This window comes from Acomys russatus, chromosome 1 (genome assembly GCF_903995435.1).
Source record: "Acomys russatus chromosome 1, mAcoRus1.1, whole genome shotgun sequence".
NCBI classification, from domain to species: domain Eukaryota; kingdom Metazoa; phylum Chordata; class Mammalia; order Rodentia; family Muridae; genus Acomys; species Acomys russatus.
Genome location: NC_067137.1, coordinates 123,158,182 through 123,174,779, shown reverse-complemented (window position 1 = coordinate 123,174,779; position 16,598 = coordinate 123,158,182). Strand labels below are relative to the sequence as shown.

Genomic DNA, 16,598 nt, shown 5'->3' with positions numbered 1-16,598 from the left:
GTAGAAAGCCAGAAAGAAGAGGAGAAAAAAAGCTTTTGGTTGGTTGGTTGGTTTGTGTGTGTGTGGTGTGTGTTTTGAGATAGGGTTTCTCTGTGTAGCCTTGGCTGTTCTGGTCTTGCTTTGTAGACCAGGCTGGCCTCGAACTCGTGGAGGTGAGGAGGTGAGGGAGACTTGGGGAAGGAGAGTCTACTAAGCTGCACTTTGTTCAAAACACCATAAAGTGCGCTCATCATAAAGACTTTTAAATAAGAAAATGATTTGAAAAGCTCCAGTGCAGCTATGTGCAATCAATAGTTAGCTTTTCCTGAGTGTATTTTATGTAAAAATTTCTGGTTTGTATTTTTATTTGTCCATAAGTAGTAATTGTTGTTTAAAACACTCAAAATAACGTGTCAGTGATCGCTGTGGCCAATACCTTAAACACTATGTAAATTTCAAATTCTTAAGTAATTGACTCAGCAGGTCGAGGCTCCACCATGTCTGACATCCTGAGTTCGATCCCCTGGACCCCCCAAAGCGGAGGGGGAAAGCAATTCCACAAGTAGTTCTCCAACCTCCGCATATGTATACACATACATTTTTAATGGACACATGAGCTTATGAAAAGATACATGTAGCAACAAACAGAAAGCGGCTTCTAGCTAGTGCTTGAAGGAAAGGGAAGATTGGCCACCCCTAACAAGTGCCGGGTAAAAAGGGCCATGCGAGGCCTGAAAGGGTTGGGGATCCCAGGTGTGAAGATCTACCTCTGGCCAGAGGCTGATGTGCGTGAGGGCAAAGGTTACAAGGGACAGACCCCCCCCAAGAGAAAGGCAGCCTGGACTCGATGCTAGCTAGAGCGTCTCAGGCCCATAGGACATCTACATGATAGTCTCTCTGCAACAAGAAGCCATCGGGAGGCCTCAAGCAGATGGCTGGGTGAAGGCAGGGAGACTCGTGTGAACACACGCCAGGTTCGTTGTGGAGCCCACAACCTCCTGCGGGGTAGCCGCATGCAACTCTGTGCTGCTGGCGCTGGCATGCAAAAGTCGGTGACGGGCAACAGTGTGCTTGGGTGTCACCGCAGCAACAGTGCATGAAGAGAGAGAAAATGTAGCGCCAGCCGAGACTAACTCGCACCCAGCTAGAGAGGCATCACAGAGCCGCCCCTGCAAGTCTTATGGAGAAACCCCTCCAGAACATGGACGTACTGCATCCAGCTGCAGAGCTAAAACTCCTCTCATCACATTTAAGGCTTATGGCTTTTAAAGGACACTGTTGGGAACATGAAGAGACGAACAGTGAACTAGCAAAACCAAAGCTCGCAGTCTGTGCGTCTAACGGAGAATTTGCCCGCGTCTGTGATGGACATCGATCACTCAGCAACACGGGCTGGCTAGATGCGCAGAGCTAAGACACGCATGTGCCACATGAGAACTTGAAAATGTCCAACCACCATTACAGAAATGACAAATCCAGGCCAGCTGAGGACTTGCTACACGCACGCTGAGAGCGGCTAAATGCTCAGCAAAGATAAGGCGGGGCAGCTCTACCGGGAAAAGCGCTGCTGACAGATGGCGCTTCCTAAGTAATTTTGGAGGACAGTTTGGTGACTCCCTGCTGAGTTCAGGGCACAATGTGATCTCACATTTTTTTACTGCAGGTGTGGAGTAAGAGAAATAGGAATACAAAATTTCACACAGAACTTGATCATGGTGTTCAAAGACATTTTCTATGTCAAAATTTGTAAATAATCCAAATGAATTTCTCAGAATATAAAGGAATGTGCTATGGGTGCACACTTCATTGTTTTTCATTATCTGTCATGCTAGGAAGCAGCAGGTACTGACAAATGTTGACCATGTAAATCTTGTGTGAGAGATTAGAGAAAAGGTAATCTACAGTGACAGAGCTGGGTCTGTGGACTGGGACTGGGACACGCGCATGCGCGCGTGTGTGTTTGTGTCTGTCTGTCTGTCTGTGTGTGTGTGTCTGTGTGTGTGTGTCTGTGTATGTGTGTCTGTGTGTGTCTGTCTGTGTGTGTGTCTGTGTGTGTGTGTCTGTGTCTGTGTGTGTCTGTCTGTGTGTGTGTCTGTGTGCATGTGTCTGTGTATGTGTGTCTGTCTCTGTGTGTGTGTGTGTGTGTGTGTGTGTGTCTGTGTATATGTGTCTGTGTGTGTGTGTCTGTGTGTGTCTGTCTGTGTGTGTCTGTCTGTGCATGTGTCTGTGTATGTGTGTCTGTCTGTGTGTGTGTGTCTGTGTGTGTGTGTCTGTGTATATGTGTCTGTGTGTGTCTGTGTGTGTGTGTCTGTGTATATGTGTCTGTGTGTGTCTGTGTGTGTGTGTCTGTGTATATGTGTCTGTGTGTGTCTGTCTGTGTGTGTGTCTGTGTGTGTGTGTCTGTGTGTGTGTGTCTGTGTGTGTGTGTGTGTGTGTGTGTGTGTGTGTGTGTCTGTGTGTGTGTGTCTGTGTGTGTCTGTCTGTGTGTGTCTGTCTGTGTGTGTGTCTGTGTGCATGTGTCTGTGTATGTATGTCTGTCTGTGTGTGTGTGTCTGTCTGTGTGTGTGTGTGTGTCTGTCTGTGTGTGTGTCTGTGTGCATGTGTCTGTGTATGTGTGTCTGTCTCTGTGTGTGTGTGTGTGTGTGTGTGTGTTCGGAATCACTACAGGAAGCTCTTAGGACGTTTTGTGGAAGCTCCAATAGAGGGGTTCGAGGGCTAGAAGGCAGCTCAGCTGGTACAGTGCTTGCCACACCAGCATGAGGATCTGAGTTCAGCTCCCAGCACCCATCTGTGGCATCAGGCATGGTGGGAGGAAGGAGAGGTGGAGGTGGAAACACGTTAACTCCGTGGGCGTGCTAACCAGCCAACACAGCCTAAGTGGGCAGCTCTAGGCCAGCGGTAGACCCCGTCTCACAAAGCAACGCCTGAGGCTGACCTCCGGCTTCTAAACACGTGTGTGACCGCCAAGGTTAGTAACAGATAAGAGAGGACTGAGGACGTAGCTCAGCACTTACCAAACATATGTGAGGCTGGTACTTATTCTGTGTATCTGACATCATAGGATTTTACTTTCGTGTGTACATACCACAAAGCAAATCATTCTGTGCCCTCATACTTAAAATACATCCGAGTAGAGAGGCAGGTGTGTGCAAATCCACCCATCATGATAGTCAGACATGAAATTAAGTAAAAAGAAGTGATTACCATTGGGCATCCCGAAAGCAGTGAGCAAAGAACAAATAACCTCATCAAAACAACCTGAGTAGACGTTTCACTACAGAAGAGATGAAATGGCCAACAAGACTGTGATCACATCATTGACTAGGGAGATTCAAGTCAAAGCTACAATAGGTGTCACCTCTGAGAGGCTACGACGATGACGAAATGTGGCGAGGTTGCAGTCCCCTCACACACTGCCTGGGGATGTAGGACAGTTCTGCGTCCATGGAAAACAGGGTGAGATCTCCTCAAAGATTAAAAATGGAGTGGCGGTGTGAGCCAGTAGCCACCCCACTTCTGGGTGTATGTCCAAAATAAGAGATCCCTTGAAGAGAAAATCCAAGACCTGTCTTCATTGCAGCGATGTGGCCGTAAGCCGGCGATGAAACCATTCCACATGGCTGGCAGGGAGTGAGTGGATTATCGCGTGGCCTGTACGTGCAACGATACTCCAGTTAGCCCTTAAAAGGAAGGGAATTCTGCGGCATGCTATGACATGGTAAACCTGGAAGCCATTATCCTGAGGGAAATAGGCCAGTCACAAAGATAAACATGGCCTGACTCCACCCACGTGACAAGCCTAGAGCAGTCAAACCCACGAACGCAAAGCAGAGTGGTCAGAGACTCCGCTTTGCAGGATGAAAAGGATTTGAAGTTGGTGACATACTTTAATTCTACTATACACTTAAAATAGCTACAGTGGTAGAATTTTATAGGTGTTTAAACATATTTTGAAAGTAATAAATTGAAGTATATGTTTGGAAGAAGAGAGGGTGGTATAAGAAGGAAATGCAAGTAGATTTTGTAGAATCATTTTAATAAGGGTCACGAACTAGGCATAGTAACACACACCTATAATCCTAGCGCTTGAGTGCCGAAGGCAATAGGGTTGACATAAGTTCAAGGCCACCCTTGTTTACAAAGTGAGTTCTAGGGCAGCCAGGGTAAATAACAGAAGACTCTGTCAAATACACATGCACACACGTGAACACACACGCACACACATGTACACACGGGCATGCGCACACACAGGAATAATGGCATCAAACCTTGGATGAGCGCTTTCTGTATGGCACAAACTCTCAGAATGTTTGAGCGGCTCCTGCAAGTGTCATAAAAGTCCTACCTTGTCCTCTCTCCCCATAGATAAAGCATAAACCATACCCTCCTGTATCTGAGGTTAGCTAGATAGGCAAGCATCACGTAACCCTCTATTCGCTACATTGACCCTTGCAGGCTTTCAACACACTGTTCCACAGAGCCACTGAGCAGGCTGACAAGACGGAGGACACTCAGGAACGCATCTGTGTCCTCACAGAGAGCATCACCCACGCCACCTTCCTCTATGTCAGCCAAGCCCTGTTTGAGAAGGACAAGCTCACGTTTCTGTCCCAGATGGCCTTTCAGGTGAGCTCACCAGTCACTCGAGCGTCCCTGAAACCTCCGCTGACAGCTTGGCTTCGTGTACACTTTCCTGCTGCCAAGGGGAAACAGAAAAGCCTGCTCAGAATCTTTTGGTGACAAGGAAGCCGAGTGCGCCATGGCTTTTGCCTACCGTACGTTGGTTGGTGGAACGGACATCCATTACTCTAAGCAATGTCAGTGTGACACGGTTCATCTTCTCAGTTCCTATAAGCCAACTTCCTAGGTCAGGGTTATTAGATTCTCAAAGTTCTGTTTAAAAAAAAAAAAAACCTCACATGGGCTCATCCATGTTGCTAGCAACAGAATTTCTACTTGAGGCTATAAACAACCCCATTGTGTAAAGTTAATGTTTTTCTTAAAAGGTAAGTTTTAAAAAATGACTAATACATGATGTAATAAGTTAATTAGCTTAACTTAACCATCCATCCCATGATATAACCATGTATCAAAACATCGCCTTTTGTTTCGTACATATACATACACATACATACACATACATACACATACATACATATACATACATATACATACATATACATACATATACATGTACATACATGTACATACATGTACATACATATACATACATGTACATACACATACATATACATACATATACATACATACACATACATACATATACATACACGTACATACACATACATACATATACACACATATACACATATACATACATATACATACATATACATATACATACATATATGTATTCATATATTTGCCAGTTAACAATACAATTTAAAATTCTCTAGCACAATAATTAAGTAAAGAAGCCCCACCTGAGTCTCATGCTCCAGTTGCTTAAATAAAGGAGTCGGTGATAAGGAGAGAAAATGACACCAGGTTCTGATGAACTGAGCTGTTAGTGCTGGTCCAGTGGGGTAGATATAAAAGCGCATCTCACATATGTTGTTGTTTATTGCTGTGGGTGGTGGAACGGGGAAAAATGAACCCTCACAGTATTTTCTATTCATCACTGCTTTGGGTCTCGAGATCATCTGCATAATCTAAGAGTCCGTTTCAAATACAGAGCAGTCGCTGCTAGGATCCTCAGCAGCCATGCCTGCTTGGTGGTGGCTCCGTGTGGTGCTATCTCAATGGACACCAGTTCATCTTCGCACATGTGTGTTCTCTCAAGATTTTGCTGAGAAGGCGCGAGATCGACCCCCTTGAGTTGGACTTCCTGCTTCGGTTCACAGTTGAGCATACGTACTCGAGTCCGGTTGATTTTCTAACTGCTCAGTCCTGGAGTGCTGTTAAGGTACGTGAGGAATTTGCTCTCTCAGTTCTTAAACCTTTTTCTTTTAAACAGCAGGTTTCTTTAATGTAGAAAGACAAATTATCAAACAAAGATGATATAGACATCACTTACATTGTAGAAACATGGCATATACTTTGTATTATCTAATTGCCTGTTTTCTTGTCCAAAGATAAAGGAGATTTTGGTCTGTGTACAGGAGGAAAGTTATTAGTGACTATGTGCAGTCTGTCATGACCTTTGATATCGAAGGATATAAAAGGTAGTTTTTAATTTAGTTAAATCTAGTTCCTTTGTTCTGTTTCATTTTTATTATAGTTCTATGCCTTTTCTCACTAGATTTTGAAATAGCATTACATAGTAGTTTATTCTTACTATAAAGTGGTTAAGCTAGGGTTAGAGAGATGGTTCAGTTGGCAAAGTGCACCCACATAGTCCAGGTGTGGTGGCAATGCATCTGTAATCCCAGCATTGGGAAGGCAGGGACAGGAGGATCCCTGGAGCTTGCTGGCCAGCAGATATGGCTGAATTGGTAAGCTCCAGATTCAAGGAAAAACCCTGTCTTAAAACACAAGGTTGGTTAGCCAGATGGTGGTGGCACAGACCTTTAATTCCAGCCCTCACGAGGCAGAAGCAAGCAAATCTCTGATTTCAAGGCCAGACTGGTCTACAGAATGACAGCCAGGGCCACACAGAGAAACACAGTCTCGGATCCCCTAACGACATTAATAATAATGATGATGTCCAGGCGTGGTGGCGCACACCTTTAGTCACACCGCGGAGGCAGAGGCAGGTGGATCACTGTGAGTTGAAGGCCAACCTGGTGTACTAAGTGAGTCCAGGACAGCCAAGGCTACACAGAGAAACCCTGTCTTGAAAAAAACCAAATAATGTAAAGATGACGACGACGACGACGACGACGACGATGTGGAGACTGACAGTAGTAATAATAAGATGATTCTGACTGAGTAAGATGCCCACATCCACCTCGGCTTCCACATGCGCATATGCATACACGAGCACACATGATTGTGCACATACACACACATACATGCACATGCACACGCATACATACACATATGCACATACACAAATGGTAAAGTGTTTCTGCACAACTGATCCTTGCTCCATTTGCCAGCCAGATCTTATTGTTGAGAGCGTTTCTTCTCCCCGGCTCTGGTTGAAGATGAGCACACACTAAGCTCTGCTAGAAAAATGCGTCCACGCACTGAAAATAACGTATGCTTTATTTTTATAGTATATTTAGTTCTTTTCAGATTAAAAAATTGGTGTGTATCTCTGTGTGTCTGTGAGTCTATGTGTTTGTGAGTGTGAGTCTGTGAGTCTGTGTGTCTGCGTGTCTGTGAGTCTGTGAGTCTGTGAGTCTGTGTGTCTGTGAGTCTGCATGTCTGCATGTCTGTGAGTCTGTGAGTCTGTGAGTCTGTGTGTCTGTGTGTCTGTGAGTCTGTGTGTTTGTGTGTCTGTGAGTCTGTGTTTCTGCATGTCCGTGAGTCTGTGTGTCTGTGAGTCTGTGTGTCTGTGTGTTTGTGTGTCTGTGAGTCTGTGAGTCTGTGTGTCTGTGAGTCTGTGTGTCTGTGAGTCTGTGTGTCTGTGTGTCTGTGAGTCTGTGAGTCTGTGAGTCTGTGAGTCTGTGTGTCTGTGTGTTTGTGTGTCTGTGAGTCTGTGAGTCTGTGTGTCTGTGAGTCTGTGTGTCTGTGTGTCTGTGAGTCTGCATGTCTGTGAGTCTGTGAGTCTGTGTGTCTGTGTGTCTGTGTGTCTGTGAGTCTGTGTGTGTTTGTGTGTCTGTGAGTCTGTGAGTCTGTGTGTCTGTGAGTCTGTGTGTCTGCATGTCCGTGAGTCTGTGTGTCTGCATATGGCTATTGATGCATGTGACCAGTGAGTCCAGAAAGGACATTGGATCCTCTGGACCTTGGTTTACAGGAGACTTTAAGGGGCCCAGTGTGGATGCTGAGGACTGAACTCAGGTATTAAGCTAAAGCAAGCTGCTCTTAACCACTGAGACACCTGCCCAGCCCCTGGCTTAGCTGTCCTCACTGTGGGTTGCAAACCTTTTGGGGGGTTGCACATCAGACGTCCTGCACTTCAGATGTTCATACCACAATTCATAACAGCAGGATTACAGTTATGAAGTAGCAACAAAAATAAGTGTGGGGGGTCACCATAAAACGAGGAACTGTATTAAAAGGTCACAGCATTAGGAAGATTGAGAACCACTGCCCTAGATAACAGTTTTAGAAAGTTGTATTTTTAATTCAGTTGTCGCTTTAGAATTATGGATTTGCAGCATGTCCAAACTCAACAAGGCCAGAGACCCGGAGGTTGTCACTGAACCTCAGTTCCAAGCAGGACAGGAAAGCGATCAGGTCATCTTGAGAGGATAGGAGGACTGCCCATGCCCGTCTCAAGCCATGTTCCTATGTTCCCTGCCATCGGCCGGAGGTTATTTCTTCATGCTGTGTTGCAGGCCGTTGCCCTCATGGAGGAGTTCCGAGGCCTAGACCGAGATGTGGAAGGGTCTGCCAAGCAGTGGAGGAAATGGGTAGAATCCGAGTGTCCAGAAAAGGCAAACTTACCGCAGGAATGGAAGAAGAGAAGCTTAATACAGAAACTGATTATTTTGAGAGCGGTGCGGCCTGACAGGATGGCGTATGCCCTGAGGTGAGTAGTGGGCCTTTTTCGCAATGCAGATCAACGCGGGAGGAACTGGGCCCTGGAACTAAGGAGGAATTCTGCTAAGATTTCAGTTCTAAATACTGTTACTTTGCTAAACACTAAAGGAACAGTGAGCTGGCTCATCTGCAGACTCTGCACACCCTTCCGAGAAGCTCAGTTCTGGACTGAGTTTGAGGGATGGGGAAGCGGTGGGGGACAGCCTTGGAGGGTACTGAGGTCGCACACATCGTCCGTGTCCATCACCTTTATGTATGTTCGCTCTGAAGGCTTTGCGTGTCAAACAAAAAGCAGGCCCTGTAACTTTACAGTCATCACACTTTAAAAGCAGAATGCACAGCCTACAGGGCGGTTTCAGGGGCCTTCCTCTCAGCCCTCCTGCCCTCTAAATAGTAGTAAGCTGTTTCGTTCACACCAGTCTTTATTTCCTTTGAGTTTACTAACCAAAGTGTTCTCAGCTTCATCCCCTGTGTGCTCGCCCCTCCCTGCCCCCCCCCCCCCCCCCCCCCTCTACCCCCCCCCCCGCCCCCACTCCCGACAGTGTCCATGTGCCTCAGGTCTTTTCCTTTGCTTTCTCTAGTTTGGCCAGTCTTTCCCTTTGCAGAGGCCTCTGTGGAGCCCTGGCTTTTAGAGTTTGTTCTGCTTCGGAGTACTTGCTTTCTGCTAGGTCTGATGCTGCTGGAAAATAATTCCCCCTTAATTGCACTTCCCTGTTAGAAACACCCCAAAAAGCATTTGTATATTCATGAGAAGCCCAGCAGGCTGGAAAATTGCACTGTGGCAAATCTAATGAACTGTTAATAAGTAATGGGGGAATCTGGCAGGAGGTTTTGGGGGTCGCAAAAGCCATATGTGGACAGCTGATGGTACTCAGAAGGGGACCCCAAAATGCAAGGGTAGACATCTGATTCTCAGTGTCTCAGGGTCAGAGGTAATTTCATAAATCTAAATACATCTACCTGCGTTCCTGTGGCTCTCCTGAAAAGACGCCTCTTGCTGCGGTTTGTTTCTTATGCTGGAGGGAACACAGTGACACTTCTCAAGTTCAGTCGGGTTTTTTGTTTTATTTTGTTGCTGTTGTTTTGTTCTGTTTTTTTGCACGTTCTTTTCTTAAACAGAAATTTTGTGGAAGAGAAGCTAGGTGCAAAATACGTGGCGAGGACTAGGGTGGATCTGGGCAAAGCCTTTGAAGAGAGCAGCCCCACCTCGCCGGTGTTTTTCATCCTGTCTCCAGGCACTGACGCCCTTAAAGACCTGGAGGTGCTTGGTAAGTCACCAGGAGGCTCGCTGGCCTCCCCCCCTCTCCTCCTGCCTGCAGCCCCTGCCCGCCCTGCCCACGCTTTCTGTTAGGTTATCTTTTTTTCTTTCTTTCTTTCTTTTTCATTTGTTGGAGATTGGGTGTGTGGAAAATGCAAAACTAATAACACTGTAGTCCGGAGCATTTCTCCAACAGAACATTCATCTGGTTGGCATAATGTGAGCTTCCTTTGTACTGTTTCCCACCTTTTGACGAGATGAGGGCCAGAGGGCAATTTTCTCCATGCTCCCGTAATCTTGTACCCCCTGTGACTAAATAATGGTCATTAGGGCAAGCCTATTCAGTTGTGTGAAGCACTGCTCCCCACGGCCTGCTCCAGGAATACCAGGTTAATGTAGCTATGACCTGCCTGGGCTCCGTTTAAATGCAGCCTCACAGGTGAGAGCCGGGGCATTTACCCAATGAGCCAATCCCTCCGAAAACGGATGTGATTTCTACCACATGTTGCTCCTTTTTCTTAGGGGAAAAACTGCTACTCCTGTAGGAGCTTAGAAAGCTGGAGAACAATGCTGCCATCTATCAAAATGTCAAAAGCTTCATTATCATAAAACCAAAGGAACCGGCTTCTACAGGCTTTTCAAAATGCTTGTAGGGAGGCATCTGGAGAGAGCTCAAAATACCGCCAGTGGAAACAATAGGCAGGTCATTAAGATTCATAGGAAAGTGACCTATGAGGTGACAGCTATGACCACAAATGCACATTAGACCACAGAATTCCAGACCCCCTCTCAAGTTAACATTTGTCTCTCCCCGACCCCAACCCCTCACCCCCCATGTTGTATTCTCCAACAGGCAAGAGACTTGGGTTTACAATTGACTCTGGAAAATTCCACAATGTGTCTCTAGGGCAAGGTCAGGAGCTGGTGGCAGAAAAGGCTCTGGAGAAAGCTGCCACCAGAGGGCATTGGGTCATCCTTCAGGTGAGTATGAAGTTTTCATGGAAGACATTGGGTGTGGACCCATAGGATGGGTCATGCTCTGCTGCCCTGGCCTGCAGAGAGGGACCCTGATTCTAGCTCATGGTTCTCTGCAGACACCCCCCCCCCACACATTCACAGTGCCTGTAGCTGAGAAAACTAATAGAGACAGCCATGCCCACCGCAGGAGGAATGCGGCGAGGGTGGGTGCACCTATGACAAGGTGTGCTGCTAAGAAATTAGGCATTGCAACAGATCTAGTGTAAGAGGGTCATTGAGGGATAGGAGGGCAAAAGGCCATCTCAGAGTCGGGACATGAGAGAGAGAGAGAGAGAGGCAGACAGGAAGATGACAGGGGTTGGAGAGAGACAGAGACAGAGACAGAAACAGAGAGAGAGAGAGAGATCTGGGGTGGCTGGGCACCCTTTTATGCACTGGCCAACCTAGCAGTGGCAGAGATGATGTAAGGTAATGCCAGGTCCCTAGGGCAAGCCAGAGGGAATGACTGATTGCTTACACTAATGTCATAGAGTCATAGTACTGGAAGCTGTGTGCACAAAACATACATATATATTCAATGCTACTTGGGCCCTAATAGTCATGTAGCCTTCTGTTTGCTTGCAAATTAAGAAATTTGAGTAGACAAGCACTATAGTCCCTTCTAGAGCAGATACACGCAGGTCTAAGATTCTATAACCCAGTGTCCTTGGGGTAACCGTTTTGGCCTCAGACTTTAATAAGAACCCCCAGAGATCCTGGAACACAGGTCAGCTCTGGGGGACCAGGGAGCTGGGCTGGTTCCCAGAGCAAGCCCTGATTGGCTGTGGGTTCTTGAGGGGGCAATTCTTGGGATACTCTGTGTCCAGTCACTGTGGTCAGTGTCATTCTCCATGTAGAGGTGAGGGGAATGTGTCTTGGATTAGCCCACAGAGAAGGTAGTGGCACCGTCACTGTTAAGTAGCAAGCTTTCTTTAAACTAGCTGCATGGCCACTCTGTTCAAGGTCCTGCACTGGCTTTCTCTAGTGCCTCCGGTACAGAGGTTTGATGCACATTTCTGCTCAGCATGAACCTGGATTCTTGCAGAAACTGCCCCAGATCCCAAGCAGCATTCTGTCTGCAGGGAAGCGACATCCTGGGTCGGTGCTGCTGTGCATAGATGGTCTCATTAAGATCTTTGCTTGGGAATTTGGAGCAGTGTACCTATCCCCTGTGAGGTTCAGAGCCAACTTGGTAACAGGAAAGGGGCTAGTTCTCAGAAGTGCAGTTGTTGCTCAGGTGCGGTGGGTATATCAAAGTCTTGTATAGAGGGCAGAGGCCATTGTATGTCCTCATGCGTCCGTAAGCTCAGCCTGCAGACAAAGCTACAAGAATATGACCATCCTCAGAAGAGCCTGTGGCTCGGAATAAATGACTCCTCCTTTTCTGGTGCCTGTGTGAGCTTCTGGTTAGCCCCTAAAATTCAAGCTGTCAGTTCATCACTGAAAAGAAATCTTGAAAGACTTTGTTTTGTCATTTGCCTGCTTTTGAGATCCCAGACCTGAGGACACAGGGTAGAATCTGTCTAGCCAAGCATGCCTGTTGTCCACCTGTCTAACCGTACAAACAGCAGCTGGAGAGAAGAGACAAGGTCAGGCCTCCAGCCGCTCTGGTTTCCAAGCGTTCTAAAAATCCCTCTGTTAGATTTTAAAAATAAATAAAAGACAAGACTTTGAAGGAAGACTAGACCCACATAATAGGAGTTTGTTACATTGTTTATAATTTATAGTAAATATATCCGTAACACAATATGGATGTACACATCAACTAATTTCTACCCTAACCCTAAAATGACTGTTACTGTCAGTAAACAACCTCTAGCCGACTGTTTCCTTAGCACTTTCCTGAAGTCCACGTCAAGAGAGGCAGTTAGTTACAAATGTGGCAGACTGGCAACTATGTCTCTTATATGTACATCAAGTGACTTGCGAAAGAACCTACCAAGTATTAAAATCCTTTCTCATGAGCACAATGGGTGGCATTAAAGATATGAGGTCTACCTAATAGTGGCACAGGCTTTTCAGTCCCCGACGTCCAAGTCATCGCCTAGAATATTCTTGCATTTGTTTCATACAAAATTGTCACATTAGATGGCAAATGGGAAATAAATGAAACAGCAAAATAGATGTCATTATTGTTTATGTTACTGTCACGAGTGGCACAATTAGGTCTGAGGTGTTCTGTCCTTGTAAGCTAGTAGCAAGCATGCAGAAGAAACAGTCCTCTCCCCTCCTCCTAGAGGAAGGTTCCAGGCCTGGTGAACTAGAGTGGGCAGGGCTGACTCACTTCATTCCTCACAGTTGGAGAGGCAGGGAGTCTGAGGCGGAAGTCTTGGTTTCTTCTGAGTTTTCTGTCCCTAAAGTAGGGTGGCCATCTGAAGAAGGTTTTGTTTTGGGGCTTCCAGGACCAAACCCTAGACACTTGTATTGGGTCACTTGGCCATACTTAGCCTTAGTTGCCCTTGGAAGGAACTCTGTCCCTGAGTCTGGTCACACTGCCAGGTCCAGCTCAAGCGTCAGCGTATCCGGTTTAGGCCGGAAAGCCTACATGGTCAGCGTTTACCCTGGGATGGGTGTGAGAACTGTGAACGGCCACACTGGCGTAGGCCTCTGCACACAACTTCAGAGAATGCGTGTGTTATGCCTCCCTCCTGCAGCTGACTTCCCGTTTTTGTAGCTGTTAGCATTTTTTGACTGGTTTTTTTTCCCTTTTTGGAGATAATCACACATATGTGTGAAATATGATATTTCAATCCCCGTATCAAGACTTCTTCAGGGCCAGGGAGGTGGGTCGGTGAGTAAAGGGGCTGGCTTGCTGTACAAAGCTGACGGGTGATTTCAGTACCTACAACCCAGCATGGAAGGAGAAGAGTGAACTTTCAATCTTCACACACACACCACACACACACACACACATAACACACACACACACACACACACACACACACACACACATGAATTAAAGGGCACTAGAAGATCAAATTTGTGATTCATGAAACCGAAAGCAAAAAATTATGTTGAGAAGAGAGAGAGGAAAGGGTGCATGTATCCTTGAGGAAGGGGTAAAATTATTCACCGCTCTGGGATTTAATGTATGTTAGGAATACCCAGAGCATCCTGCAGAAGAGCGGCAGTTCTTTATAGCTAGCCGTTCTTTCCTTGCATCTGTCGCATCTATATGCTAATGAGGAGTTTGAATAGAAGAGGCTTGAGATCAGGTACATCATGGCTGTTAGAGCTTATCCTTAATTAGCACAACCCAGATCTGTCTCAGCGGTTGTGTTTGAACTATAACAAAGAAAAGTTGTAGGGAACTCCATCTTAGAAGTGACTGGTGGGTTTGAAATAGGTCACACGGACAGCAGCGGGGCTTGGCTTTCCCACCTACAGCGATTCTATAAGATTCAATTTATTTAGTGTTCCATTGTATCTGGGTGTTTTTATTTTTCTGTATAAAATCAAAGAAGCGGGCCATGATGACACAAACTTCTAATTCTGGCAGTGGGGAGGCAGAGGCAGAGAGATCTCACTGAATTCAAGGCCAGAAACCCATCACTAAGCTGTCCACATATTTGTGTATAGGAAAAAGCTCTGATACTGTCACTTGTCGTGTCCTGACATGCCGCGGGAGTCACAAGCCCTGCTGTCTTGCAGAATGTCCACCTGGTGGCCAAGTGGCTGGGGACTTTGGAGAAACTCCTTGAAAAATTCAGCCAAGGAAGCCACAGAGATTACAGGGTGTTCATGAGTGCCGAGGCTGCGCCTTCCCCACATGAGCACATCATCCCTCAGGGCCTCCTGGAAAATTCCACCAAGATCACAAATGAGCCCCCCACAGGGATGCTGGCCAACTTACACGCCGCTCTGTACAACTTTGACCAGGTAAGACAGCAGGTGCAGCTGGCCTTACAGCAAAGTTGGCGTCTTCTCAAGAGACTGCAGGGCCTTTGTTCTCATGTGTCTTATTTAGATGAAGTGAAATGTGTGTGTGTGTGTGTGTGTGTGTGTTACGCACATGTGTGTGTACATGCATGTATGTGCCCACATGTGCTCATAGGCATTGCTTTTTTAACTTGGTATATGTTGGTTATAAAGCAGTGTGTCTCCTTGTGACACTGATTATACGTGTTCCCTCATTACTCTCCTGTGCCCTTTTTGCTGGCGCCCTTCGTCTTCTCAAACATCCCCCATTCTGTTTTCATGGGTATGACTCTTTGGAAGAATTTTTTCCCTGTTGCTGTTTTAATGACTAGGAAGACATCTGTGTCTCACCTCAATTTAGCAAAGCATAGCATGGCCTAGGTATCTTTGAGACCCTGCTTCCGAGATGTGTGTCTCATGAGCAGTGTCTCCGCAGAGAAAGAGGAGCCACTGATGATAACAGTGACGGTCTATGGACAGTGTCAAGGCAATGCTGTAGGCTTGGCCTTGGTATTATAGCCAAGGTAAAGTCTTTTTTAATTAATTATTCATTCACTTTATATCCCGATCTTAGCACCCTCCTTCCTCTCCTTCCATTCTCATTCTCCCTCCCTCTTCATCCTTTCCACCCTCCCCTACTCCTCAGATGGGGGAGCCCCCCGCCCCCCCAACTTACACCAGTACCATCAAGTCACATCAGAATTTAGCACATGTTCTTCCCCTGTGGCCTGGCAAGGCAGCCCTGCCAGGGGGAAAGTGCTCAAAAAGCAGGCAACAGAGCTCATGTCAGAGACAGCCCCCCATTCTCCTTTCTCGGGGACCCACATGATGGCCAAGCTACCTATTAGCTATCTGTGTGTGAGGGCCTTAGGTCGAGTTCATGCGTGGTCCTTGGTTGGGCCCAGGTTAGTGGGCTCTCTTGGTCTTCTTGTGGAGGTCCTGTCCTCCTCCCTCCCCGCTCCTCCCCCCCCCCCCCGGTCCTTCTGTTCTTCCCCCTACTTTTCCACAAGACTCCCTGTGCTCCACCCAATGTTTGGCTATGAGTCTCAGCACCTGTTTCTATCCACTACTGGGTAGAGTCTCTCAGGGATCAGCTATTGCTAGACTCCCATCTGCAAGCATAGCAGAGTATCATTAATAGTGTCACGGTTGGTGCTCTCCCGTGGGGCGGGGCCCAGGTTGGGCCAGGCATTGGTTGGACATTCCCTCCATCTCTGTTCTATCTTTATCCCTGCACCTCTTGTAGTGGGGACTTGTCACTGCAACCATACGGTTAGGAGTTACGTTGGCTCACAATTTAAAGTGATACCGTCCACAGTGGTGGAGAAGGCATGATGACTGGGGCTCCATCCATTACCCCAGAACCTTGCTGCTGGGATTCATTGTCACATGGCAGGGTCAGAAGGAAAAGTGAGGGCATGGGAGAGAGGAAAGGAGGAAGGGAGGGAGGGAAGAATGGAGGAAGAGTAGGTGTCTGAGGAACCAGGGTTGGGCTGTAATCGTCAAGGCCCACCCTCTAGTGACCCTCTTCCTCCAGCTGTGCTCCACTTCCCAACTGGTCCACAACCTCCCAAAACAGCATCACCACAAGCAACTGGGCACTAAAACACAGAAGCCTATGCGGTACATTTCACTTGGCATTTTACATTTTTCACATTTTTGTTTTGTTTTTTTTCCCAAATAATAGTATATGCAAATTAGTACTAAGTTAATTACAATCATTTTCTTCTCCCAATTTTTAAAAATCTCATTAGATCATAAGCTGGCATTTGAGTTTCCTTTACTGATATTGCCCTACATTAATATTCTTCTA

At 46.7% G+C, this 16,598-nt stretch overlaps 1 protein-coding gene across 1 annotated transcript in view; it reads left to right on the top strand.

The window, feature by feature from the left end:
• Positions 1-16,598, top strand: part of Dnah11 (dynein axonemal heavy chain 11) — a 326,041-nt gene that overhangs the window by 285,189 nt on the left and 24,254 nt on the right. Inside the window, exons 69-74 of the mRNA XM_051152523.1 lie at positions 4,435-4,605; positions 5,783-5,905; positions 8,388-8,581; positions 9,712-9,860; positions 10,704-10,831; positions 14,519-14,746. Coding sequence (XP_051008480.1) covers positions 4,435-4,605; positions 5,783-5,905; positions 8,388-8,581; positions 9,712-9,860; positions 10,704-10,831; positions 14,519-14,746 — 993 coding nt within the window. The remainder of the gene's footprint in view (positions 1-4,434; positions 4,606-5,782; positions 5,906-8,387; positions 8,582-9,711; positions 9,861-10,703; positions 10,832-14,518; positions 14,747-16,598) is intronic.